The sequence below is a fragment of the Oxyura jamaicensis genome, chromosome 31 (genome assembly GCF_011077185.1).
Source record: "Oxyura jamaicensis isolate SHBP4307 breed ruddy duck chromosome 31, BPBGC_Ojam_1.0, whole genome shotgun sequence".
Lineage (NCBI taxonomy): Eukaryota > Metazoa > Chordata > Aves > Anseriformes > Anatidae > Oxyura > Oxyura jamaicensis.
Genome location: NC_048922.1, coordinates 119807 through 131237, shown reverse-complemented (window position 1 = coordinate 131237; position 11431 = coordinate 119807). Strand labels below are relative to the sequence as shown.

Genomic DNA, 11431 nt, shown 5'->3' with positions numbered 1-11431 from the left:
CCCCCCCCCCCCGCACCCCAGCGCCACGTGGGTGCATGGGCGTCTGCACGTGCTGGGCCCCCCCCCAGCATTAACCCCACAACCCCCGGGACCCCCCCTCCCCATTCCTTGGCCTGAGAGGGGGAGCAGCACCCGGGCGTTCCCTCCTAGGGGGGTCCAAATATTGTGTCACCCCCCCCGGCCCCTCTCATCCCAGCCAAGGGGGGCCGGGTGCGGCCTTGGACGGACACACAGCCGCACGGACGGATGGACTGAGTCATCCTTGGCCCAGCCGCGCGGCCCCGTCCCCGTCCTCCTCCTCCTCCTCCTCCTCCTCCTCCTCCTCCATCCCGCCCTCCCCGCTCCGGCACCCGCCATGGCCCCGACCCTGCTGCTGCTGGGTGAGCGCCTGGCACCGCGCTGCGCTGCACTGCACGGGCACTGCACGGGCACTGCACGGGCACTGTGGGGCTATGGCATGGGTATGGGGGCTGGGAGGGGGGCTAAGCACGGGCACTGCACGGGCACTGCACAGGCACTGCATGGACGTTGTGCTGGGCACTGCAGTGCCCATGACGTGGATCCAGCGCTGGGCACTGCAGTGACACCGAGGGTTCGGGCACTGCACGGACACCGTGGTGCACATGACATGAACCCAGCACTGGGCACTGCACCGACACCGAGGGTTCGGGCACTGCACGGGCACTGCAGTGGGCATGGCGTGGCTGGGCTCAGACACCGCAGGGGGTGAGCACTGCGTGGGTGCAGCAGTGGGCATGGCGTGGGGCAGCTGAGCAGTGCACTGCACACTGCACAGCCTGGGCACAGCCACGGTGTGGCTGAGGGGTGAGGACAACGAGGGGCTGAGCACTGCACGGGCACTGCACGGGCACTGGGGGACTGAGCACGGTGCCGGGCACTGCGTGGGCACTGCACAGAGAGCACCCGGGCACTGTGGGGCTGGGGGGAACATTGTTCTGGGCACCCCACTGAGCACCACGGGGGCACTGCAGGGAGCTGGACACTGCGCTGGACACTGCACAGGCACCGCATGGGAACTGAGCATGGTGTGGGCACTGCAATGGGCACTGGAAAGGGAAGGGCACTGCCCCGGGCACTGCATGGGGGCCGGGCACTGCAGGGGCACTGCAAAGGGCCTGGGTGGCTCAGGGCACAGCAGGGGACTGGGCACTGCATGGGGCACTGCAAGGGGCACTGGGCACTGCATGGGGGGCTGCAGCAGTACCGCAGGGGACGCCAGGCAATGCAGTAGGCACTGCTCCCAGTTAGAGCCCTGCAGTGGGGGAGGAGTGGGGCACTGGGAAGGGCACTGGGAATTGCAGTGGGTACTGGAGGCTGTGCTGGGCACTGGGTGGTGGGTACTGGGAAGGCCGTGGGGCGCCGTGCAGGGCACTGGATGTTCTGGGCTGTGGTGAGCATGGGATGCTAGGAAGGGAACTGGGAACTGGTCACATGGGGCACTGGGCATGGGGCACTGGGAAGGGTACTGGGCACTGGTTTGTGGTTGCTGGGCACTGGGAAGGACACTGGGAAGGCACTGGGCACTGGGAAAGGGCATGGTCATGGGGCACTGGTCATGGGGCACTGGGAATGGCAGTTGGGGCACTGGGAATGGGGCACTGGGAATGGGGTGCTGGTTGCTGGTCTGGAGGCATGGGGCACTGGGAATGGCAATGGGAAGACCACTGGGAATGGCACTGGGAGTGGGACAGTGGGAACTGGGCACTGGGAATGGGGCAGTGAGAATGGGAGAGTGGGAATGGGGCAGTGGGAGTGGGGCAGTGGGAGTGGGACACTGGTTGCTGGCTTCGGGGCATGGGGCACTGGGAATGGGACTCTGGAATGGTGCTGGACACTGGGATGCCCCCTGCGGGCTCCGAGCTGCTCGTGGCCCCATGGGAGGGCCAGGAGGGGCTCAGCCAGGTGTGCCCCCCCCCTCACCCTCCTCTCTCGGCTCCAGTGGGGCTGCTGGCCCCCCACGGTGCAGGTACTGGGACAGGACTGGGCTGGGGAGGGTCCCTGCCCCAGTGCATCCCAGTGGCTGCCAGCCTGTGGGAGCCTGCAGCGGTTCCCCAGTTGTGCAGGGCTCCCAGCATGTCCCAGTGACTCCCAGTGGGTTCTGGTGTGTGCGGACAGTCCCAGCAGGTCCCAGAGCATGCAGGGGTCCCACTGGGTCATACCAGTTCCCAGTAGGTCCCAGTGGGTCCCAGTCGGTCCTGGTGTGTGGAAAGGATCCCCACAGGTCCCAGAGGGTCCCAGCAGATCTCAGAGCACAAAAGGGTCCCAGCACATCCCAGTAGATCCCAGAGCATACTGGGGTCCCAGTAGGTCCCAGCAAGTCCTGGAGAACACAGTGGGTCCCAGTAGGTCCCAGAGTCTCCCAGCGGGTCCCAGAGCATGCAAGGGTCCCAGCACGTCCCAGCAGATCTCAGCAAGTCCTGGAGAACACAGTGGGTCCCAGTAGGTCCCAGGGAGTCCCAGCACATCCCGGAGCACATAGGGTCCCCAAGACGTCCCAGTACATTTCAGTGGGTTCCAGCAGGTCCCAGAGCCTCCCAGCATGTCCCAGTGCATGCAGGGGTCCCAGCAGGTCCCTGGGGGTTCCCGGTGGGTGACAGCAGCCCCAGTGCCTGATGTCTGCTCCCCTCCCCAGGCCCGTTCCCGGTGCGCCTGGCCGGGGGTCCCGGGCAGTGCGCGGGGCGCGTGGAGGTGCTGCACACCGGGCGCTGGGGCACCGTCTGCGATGACGACTGGGGGCTGCCAGACGCGGCCGTGGTCTGCCGGGAGCTGGGCTGTGGCACCGCGCTGGCCGCCCCAACGGGCGCCTGGTTCGGGGAGGGCTCTGGCCCCATCTGGCTGAATGGGCTGCGGTGCCGCGGCAGCGAGGGGCGCCTGGCCCAGTGCCGACACCGGGGCTGGCGCAGCCACGTCTGCACCCACGAGGAGGACGCCAGCGCCGTGTGCTCAGGTGGGTTGCGACCCCATCACCGGCGGAGGAAAGGCAGAAATGGTAAAAGCACAAAGGTTGGAAAAGACCTCTGAGGGCATCAAGTCCAACCGATAGCCTAGCACTGCCAAGTCTAACGCCAAACCAGGTCCCCAGGCACACCTTTGTGTCTTTTGGGTACCTGCAGGGATGGTCACTCAGCCACTTCCCTGGCTGTTGACCAATGTCCCCAGGTCTTTTTCTGCCAGGCTCTTTCCCAGCTAAACGGGACCCCTGCCTCACTGCCTTTCCCCACAGCTCACCCCTTCCTCTCCCTGGGCACCATGGAGCCCCCTGCACCCTCCACCACCACCGCCAGCACCCCAGCACCAGGTGAGTGATATCCCCAGGGACACCTGTGTCCCCAGCCACATGGCAGGGGGGACATGCTGCGTGCCCCACGGTGACACTGACTGCCTCGCAGGTGACACGGCGCTGCGGCCGGCTGGGGGTCCCAGACGCTGTACGGGGCACACGGAGGACACCGGCGTGGCATGCACAGGTACAGCGTTGGTGTGCGTTGTACCCACACCCAGGAGCTGCTGCCCGCAGCCCTGCCCGTCCCTGTGCACCCTGCTGGTGCGCGGCACTTGCGTGGTTCTCCCTGCGCTGTTGCCCACTCTGGCCTCTTCCCCAGGGACCCCCACGCTGCGGCTGGTGGGGGCCGAGGGCCACTGCGCGGGGCGCGTGGAAGTGCTGCACGCCGGCCGCTGGGGCTCCGTCTGCGACGACGGCTGGGGGCTTGAGGACGCGGCCGTGGTCTGCCAGGAGCTGGGCTGCGGCGCTGCTCTGGCTGCGCCCCGTGGGGCGTTTTTTGGCGAGGGCACTGGCCCGATCTGGCTGGACAACGTGCGGTGCCAGGGCAACGAGTCAGCCTTGCTGCAGTGCCCGGCCGCCCCGTGGGGCATCACGGACTGCCAGCACCGGGAGGATGCGGCTGTCGTCTGTGCAGGTACCTGCTCCGGGTGTGCCGGGCACGCGCAGTGCCCAGGCTGCTGGGGATAGTGCCCGTGCTGCGTGCACACGCCTCAGTGTGCTTCTGGCCCGCATGCAGTGCGTGCAGTGCTGCAGAGACGCACCGGGGCTGTGCAGTGGGCACCCACGTGGCCCTGGTGCAGCGCGTGGGCTAAATGGTGAATTTGGTGACCCATATGCACGGTGCACATGCACTGCACGACCCACACTGCTTTCCTGCATCCCCCAGATGAGCTGACGGCCGTGGACCCCATGGAGCCCAGTCCCCATCGGCTGCCAACCAGCCCAGCTCGTGTGCCCCCCTCTGCCGTGCCACACGAGACCACCCAGCCCCACATCTCCAGCTCTCCTCAGCCTGCCCCGAGCAGCCAGACTGTGGCCGGGATGGGGCACAGGGGTAGGAGGAGAAGGAGGTTGGGATTAAGTGGGGATGGGGCCAGGATGGAGATTGGAAAGGAAGGAGGGTGGAAGGGGCTGGGATAGAGCAGGGAAGGAGCCAGGGATGGAGGGGGAATGGAGCAGGGAAGAAACAGGAATGGGGCATGGAAGGAGCTGGGATGGAGCTGGGATAGACAGATGGAGAGGGGGTTAAGTTGAGATTGAGGGGGATGGAGCAGGGATGGAGATGGGATCACTTGGTGTGGACACGGATGGAGAGGGGCAGGAACTGGTGCTGGAGAAGGGAAGGAGCATGGGGAAGGAGTGGGGATGCAGTGATGAAGGAACGAGGACGGCGGCCCCGTCCCTAGACACCGGTGACCAGCAGTGGTGTGACGCCAGCTGTTTTTCAGCTCCAGCCCAGCTACGTCTGGCCGGGGGCCCTGGGCGCTGTGCGGGACGCGTGGAGGTGCTGCACGCTGGGCGCTGGGGCACCGTCTGCGATGACAGCTGGGGGCTGCCGGACGCGGCCGTGGTCTGCCGGGAGCTGGGCTGCGGGGTGGCGCGTGAAGCCCCCCGCAGCGCCCACTTTGGCCCTGGCACCGGCCCCGTCTGGCTGGACGAGGTGAACTGCCAGGGGACGGAGCCCACGCTGCGGCGCTGCCCGGCTGAGCCCTGGGGCAGGCACAACTGCAACCACCATGAGGACGCTGCTGTCATCTGTGCAGGTGGGATGGCCCCAGGATGGGGCAGCCACCCTGATCCCTGCTCCGTGTCGTGGCTGGGGGCTGGAGCAGGTCTGGGGGGCACGGAGCCCTCCCCGTGCACCCCCCTCGTGCACCTGCTGGGGTCCCTCCCCGTTTCCTCAAGTTCCTGTCCCCAAGGGATGCCCCAGCCTCTGACCCTGGGTGCCTCCGGGGGTGGGCAGGGTCCCCAAGCAGGGATCATTGCCCTGGGGGCACTGAGGGGACAGGGGGCCCCCATGCACAGGATGGGGCTGGGACAGGGCCTGAGCTCCCTCTTTACTCTTGCAGGGCCAGAGGACCTGCCATCACCCACAGGGACCTCCCGGTGGCCCCCAGGACTGGATCGAGTTGGCACCATCCCCAGCACTACCCAGCGCCCCTTGGGACAGGAGCCATCCAGCACCATCCCCAGCACCACAAAGCGCCCCCCCGGACAGGATCGAGTCAGCACCACCCCAGGCAAAGCGGGACGGGATCCCATTCGTATCATCAGGATCACCCGACTCAAAGCAGAGCAGGATCCAGCTGGCGTCATCCAAAGCACAAAGCCCAAGGCAGGACCTGGTGCGGCTGGTACCACCCGGTCTAAGGTGGGACGGGAGCCTAGTGGCCCCACCAGGTCCAAAGCAGGATGGGATCCAGCTGGCACCAACAGGTCCAAGGCAGGACGGGATCCAGTTGGCATCACCAAACCCAAAGCAGGACAGAATCTAGCTGGTACCAACAGGTCCAAGGCAGGACACGATCCAGTTGGTATCACCAAGCCCAAAGCAGGACAGAATCTAGCTGGTACCAACAGGTCCAAGACAGGACGGGATCCAGTTGGCATCACCAAGCCCAAAGCAGGATGGGATCCAGCTGGCACCAACAGATCCAAGACAGGACGGGATCCAGTTGCCATCAACAAGGCCAAAGCAGGATGGGATCCAGCTGGCACCAACAGATCCAAGGCAGGACGGGATCCAGTTGCCATCAACAAGGCCAAAGCAGGACAAAATCTATCTGGCACCAACAGGTCTAAGGCAGGACGGGATCCAGTTGGCATCACCAAGCCCAAAGCAGGACAGAATCTAGCCGGCACCAACAGGTCCAAGGCAGGACAAGACCCAGTTGGCATCACCAAACCCAAAGCAGGATGGAATCTATCTGGCACCAACAGATCCAAGACAGGACAGGACCCAGTTAACATCACCAAACCCAAAGCAGGATGGAATCTATCTGGCACCAACAGGTCCAAGACAGGACGTGATCAAGTCGCTACCATCCATATCACCCACCCCAAAGCAGAACAGGATCCCCTCAGCACCGTGAAGATCACCCAGCCCAAAGCTGAGCGGGTTGTGGTGGGGGCCAAACAGACCACCATGAGTCCATCACGTTGGGTTTCGGTGGGGACCACGCAAGGCATCAAGCCCAAAGCAGGTTGGGATCTGGTTGGTACCACCAGGAGCACCCAGACGCTGGTAGGACGGGATCCTGTTAGTGCCACCCAGACCGGTGGGTGGCACCCACGGCCCAAAGCAGGGCAGGACTCAGCCCCCACCACGGTGCTCCCAGCAGGTGCTACCATGTGGGGGAACCACCACCTGGGAGAACCAGGTCCAGAGGGGACCATGAGGAGCACTCATCCTGCAGCAGCACTGGATCTGGGTGGTACCATGGGGAGCACACATCCCACAGCAGAACTGGGTCCTGAAGGTCCCATCAGGATCACACGTCCTTCAGCAGGTCTGGATCTGGAAGGCAGCACACGGAGCACACGTCCTGAAGCAGAACTGGGCCTGGATGATACTGTATGGAGCACACATCCCACAGCAGAACCAGGGCCAGGTGGTACCACATGGGGTCCACGTCCTTCAGCAAGACCAGGTCCTGAAGGTCGCATGAGGAGCACACGTCCTGTGGGTGCAGAACTGGGTGCAGAAGGTACGATGAGAACACATCCTGTGTCGGAACTGGGTCTGGACAGTACCCGGAGGGGTACTTCAGCAGAACCAGATCCTAGAGACAACACACATCCTTCAGCAGAACCAGGTCCAGAAAGTACCACGTGGAGCACACATCCAACAGCAGACCCAGGTCCAGAAGATACCATGAGGATCACACATCCCACAGCAGAACCTTACACAGATGGTGCCATGTGGAGCACGCATCCCACAGCGAGACCAGGTCCAGAAGGTACCATGATGAGTGCACATCTCACAGCAGAACCAAGTCCAGGAGGTACCATATGGAGCACAAATCCCACAGTAGAACCAGGTCCAGAAGGTACCACGATGAGTGCACATGCCATAGCAGAACCAGGTCTAGAAGATACCATGATGAGCACACATCCTACAGCAGAACCAGATACAGATGGTGCCATGTGGAGCACGCATCCAACAGCAGAACCAGGTCCAGGAGGCACCATGAGGAGCACACATCCCACAGTAGAACCAAGTCCAGGAGGTACCATGAGGAGCACACATCCCACAGCAGGACTGAATCCAGAAGGCAACACACAGAGCATAAGTCCTGCAGCAGAACTGGACCTGGCCGATATCATATGGAGCACACATCCCACAGCAGAACCAGGTCCAGGAGGTACCACACTGGGTGTTGAACTGGGTCCAGATGGTACCATGAGGAGCACACATCCTGCAGCAGAACTGGGTCCAGATAGTACCATGAGGAGCACACATACTACAGTTGAACTGGGTCCAGAAAGTACCATGAGGAGCACACATCCTGCAGTTGAATTGGGTCCAGAAAGTACCATAAGGAGCACACATCCTGCAGCTGAACTGGGTCCAGATGGTACCATGAGGAGCACACATCCTACAGCTGAACTGGGTCCAGATGGTACCACGTGGAGCACACATCCTGCAGTTGAACTGGGTCCAGATGGTACCATGAGGAGCACACGTCCTCCAGAAGAACTGGGTCCAGAAGGTACCACGTGGAGCACACATCCTCCAGAAGAACTGGGTCCAGAAGGTACCACGTGGAGCACACGTCCTCCAGAAGAACCAGGTCCACATGGCACCTCGCAGAGTGCACATTCTTCAGCAGAACTGGGCTTGGCTGATACCTTGCAGAGTGCCCGTCTCACAGCAGTTGTTCCCACATGGAGCACGCACCCTTCAGCAGAACCAAATACAGATGGGACCATGAGGAGCTCACATCCTGCAACAGCATCAGGTCTAGACGGTACTACGTGGGGGACACGTTCTTCAGATGATTTTGACCTCAATGGAACCATGAGGAGCACACATCCTTCAGCACAAGCAGGTCTAGAAGGCACCATGGAGAGCACACATCCCACATCAGAACCAGGCCCAGAAGGTACCATGTGGAGCCCTGTGGGTGGGTGAACTGTTGGCGAGGAGAAGGGGAGGGAGGGCAGGTGGAGAGAAGAGCACACCAAGGGGTGCGTGGGGGTGAGGAGGAGGGGGATGGGATGGGATGGGGTGGGGTGGGGTGGCATGGGATGGGATGGGATGGGATGGGATGGGGTGGGGTGGCGTGGAATGGCATGGGTTTTGGATGGGATGGGATGGCATGACATGGCATGGGGTGGGATGGGATGGGGATGGGGCTGGGATGGGATGGAGTGAGATGGGATGGGATGGGTGGAAGGGTTTGAGAGGGAGGGGCAGAAGAAGAGGAGATGACAAAGGAAGGGGGGCAGGAGGGGAAGGACAATGGTTGTCTCATGGACTCTCTGTCCCTTCCCCATCCAGGTGCTGGCGCAGGCGTGGGCCTCACTGGGGTCTCTGTGCCCCCCACCACATCTCCATCAGCCTCCTCATCTCTGCCCCCTACCCTGTGGCCGGCCAGCCCCCCTGCCCTTGCAGTCCAACTGGGTCTGGGCACTGCCACTCACTCCCAGCACCCCACAGAGGCCACCAGCACCTGGGAGCCACCAGCACCCATCCAGTACCCAGAGGAGACCCCCAGCACCCATGGACCCCTAGAATCCACCCAGAGCCCCCCAGGGAACCCCAGCACCCAGGGACTCCCAGCACCCACCCAGAGGTCCGAGGAGACCCCCAGAACTCAGGGACCCCCAGTACACACCCAGCACGCTGTGGAGACCACCATGGCCTGGAAGGAGCTTGTGCTCTCCCAGCACCCCCCTGCAGAGCCCCCCAGCTCCTGGATGCCCCCAGCCCCCTTTACCCAGTCCCCACCAGGAACCCAAAGCCCCCAAAGCCCCCCCAGCACTCACTGTGCTCCCCCCAGGTGCCACCAGCCCTTACATGCTTGCTGCCCCCTCGGAGCCCCCCATGGAGCCCCCCATCCCCCAGAGCCCCCCAGCATCCCCTCAGCACCCTGTGAAGTTGCTCGGCACCCCAACCCCCCCAGCACCCCCCCAGAACCTCACTGATACCCTCAGCTCCAAGAGCCCCTTGGCACCCCCCCAGTATCCAAGAGAGCCCGCCAGCACCTCGACCCCCCCAGCACACACCCAGCACCCCATGGGGATTTTTGACACCCAGACCCACCCAGCACCCCCCCAGCAACCCCCAGAGCCCCCCACCACCCAGGGCCCCCCAGCACCCCCGCAGCACCCTGTGGAGACCTTCAGCACCCAGGGACCCCCAGCACCCCCCCAGCACCCCATGAAGTTGCTCATCACCCAGAAGACCCCCCCACATTCGCAGCACCCTATGGAGACCTTTGGCACCCAGGCCCCCCCAGCATCCCCCCAGCACCCTATGAAGATCTTTGGCACCCAGGGCTCACCAGCACCCCCTCAGCACCCCATGAAACCCCCCAGCACCCTGAGGCCCACAACACCCCCCCAGCACCCTATGGAGACCCTTGGCACTCAGGAACCCCCAATCCCTCCCCAGCACCCTATGGAAACCCTTGGTACCTGGGTACCCCCAGTCCCCCCCGAGCACCCCATGGAGACCCTTGGCACCCAGACCCTCCCAGTACCCACAGAGCTCCTCCACACCACCCCTGACAGCCCCCCGGACATCCCCATGCTGCCTGGCCCCCCATGTGCAGGTAGGTCTGTGGGATTGGGGGGGGGCAGCAATCCCTGCCTGGGACCCCTGAGATGGGCACTGGGAGGGCCCCCAGTGTTGGGGGGGACACACACAATGACGCACAGTGTGTCTCTGCTTCTCGCCCCACAGGTCCAGCTCCACCAGCAGTGCCAACACCCCCCTTGGTGGGGGGCCAGGGGGGTCCCTGCATGACCCCCCTGCTGCGGGCGCTGCTGTGGGAGGTGCGGGGGCTGCGGGGGCAGCTGCGGGCCCTGGCCCGTGCCCAGCAGCGGGGGGCTCAGCGCCTGGAGGCTGTTGCCCGCCGCCTGGGCCGGCTGTCTGCCCTCGGCCAGCACCTCCTGGGGGGGCCCCCCAGGCTCTATGGGGCCATGGGCACCCGAGGAGGTCTTTGTAGGGGCTGCAAGTGAAATAAAACCAGGACGGTTCCCCAAATCATCTCGAGTGTTGTTTTTTCTTTGGGGGGGGGGGGGGGGGGATGGGGGCCGCCCCCCCCCCGGGGGGGGGGGTTTGGGCCCCCCCCGGGCCCCCGGGGGGCCCCCCCCCCCCCCCAGGTTTGGGGTGCCCGCAGCAGCCGTGGGGCTGTTGGGGTGCTGCCCTCCCTGCGCCCTGCTGCCCTTCACCTATCTCCCCCCGCAGCCCTCCAGAGATGCCGGGGCCAAGGCTCCTGAGGCTGGCAATCCCCCTTGCACCCCATTTTTGGGGTTCCCCATCTCCAGCCCCCAGAACGCCCATACGGGGCCCTGCCAGCTTGCCCCCCCCACCCCCCCCCACCCCGGCGCCTGCCTGTCTGCTGCCCCATTCCCCTTCCTCCCCTTGGCTTTCACTTCCCCTCCCGCACCCCCCACACCCCACCCCCAGACCTCGCGTTAAAAGGGTGGCCTCGGGGTGGAGGGACCCCAGGCTGGCAGCATGGGGGGGCTGCACGGACTGGGGCTGTGCCTGGGTGAGGGACCGGGGCGTGGGGGGCACATAGGGGGGTACAGAGCTGGGGGGTATGTGTGGGGGGGTGTAGAGCTGAGGGCATATGGGGGTGTCGGCTGGGGAGGGTCCTTGCTGGGGGGGCTGATGCCTCCATCCCATTACGACTCTTCCCTCTCTCCCTCCAGCCCTGTGCTGCGGCACCGTGATTGGATCTGGTACGTGGGTGCTGCTGGGTGTCACTGGGAGGGGGGTGTCCCCTGGTTGCCACTTGTGTGCCCTGGGGTCAGCGGCTGCTGGATGTGGCAGGCACTGGGGCAGGGGCAATAGGTGGGAGGGCTTGGGCTGGGCAGACTGGGGCTCTTCTGGGTAAAATGTGACCATACTGGGCAGACTGGGGTCGTGCTGGGGCTGAGCTGGTGCTGAGC

General features: G+C 64.4%; 3 protein-coding genes across 3 annotated transcripts in view; 2 read left to right on the top strand and 1 right to left on the bottom strand.

The window, feature by feature from the left end:
* Positions 1-357, bottom strand: part of LIG1 (DNA ligase 1) — a 28434-nt gene extending 28077 nt beyond the window's left edge. Inside the window, 1 exon segment of the mRNA XM_035308773.1 lies at positions 351-357. Within this exon segment, the coding sequence (XP_035164664.1) occupies positions 351-357 (7 nt within the window).
* On the top strand, positions 103-10517 carry LOC118155486 (soluble scavenger receptor cysteine-rich domain-containing protein SSC5D-like). The gene is made up of 11 exons (XM_035308785.1): positions 103-380; positions 1961-1987; positions 2654-2968; positions 3245-3319; positions 3411-3488; positions 3624-3938; positions 4191-4358; positions 4753-7692; positions 7783-8409; positions 8808-10083; positions 10215-10517. The coding sequence occupies exons 1-10, from the start codon at positions 356-358 to the stop codon at positions 9452-9454; spliced, it is 5217 nt and encodes a 1738-aa protein (XP_035164676.1). The 5' UTR covers positions 103-355; the 3' UTR covers positions 9455-10083; positions 10215-10517.
* A 407-nt stretch (positions 10518-10924) lies between these two features.
* Positions 10925-11431, top strand: part of LOC118155492 (CD5 antigen-like) — a 1751-nt gene continuing 1244 nt past the window's right edge. The window contains exons 1-2 of the mRNA XM_035308796.1: positions 10925-11028; positions 11192-11221. Of these exons, the coding sequence (XP_035164687.1) occupies positions 10995-11028; positions 11192-11221 (64 nt within the window). The 5' untranslated portion in view covers positions 10925-10994. The remainder of the gene's footprint in view (positions 11029-11191; positions 11222-11431) is intronic.

Excerpts from the sequence above, each read along its gene's own strand:
- LOC118155486 (XM_035308785.1), top strand. The coding sequence starts at position 356 with ATGGCCCCGACCCTGCTGCTGCTGG. Across the intron at positions 381-1,960 it reads CCCGACCCTGCTGCTGCTGG|TGGGGCTGCTGGCCCCCCAC; the intron begins GTGAGCGCCTGG and ends TCTCGGCTCCAG. Across the intron at positions 2,969-3,244 it reads CGCCAGCGCCGTGTGCTCAG|CTCACCCCTTCCTCTCCCTG; the intron begins GTGGGTTGCGAC and ends CTTTCCCCACAG.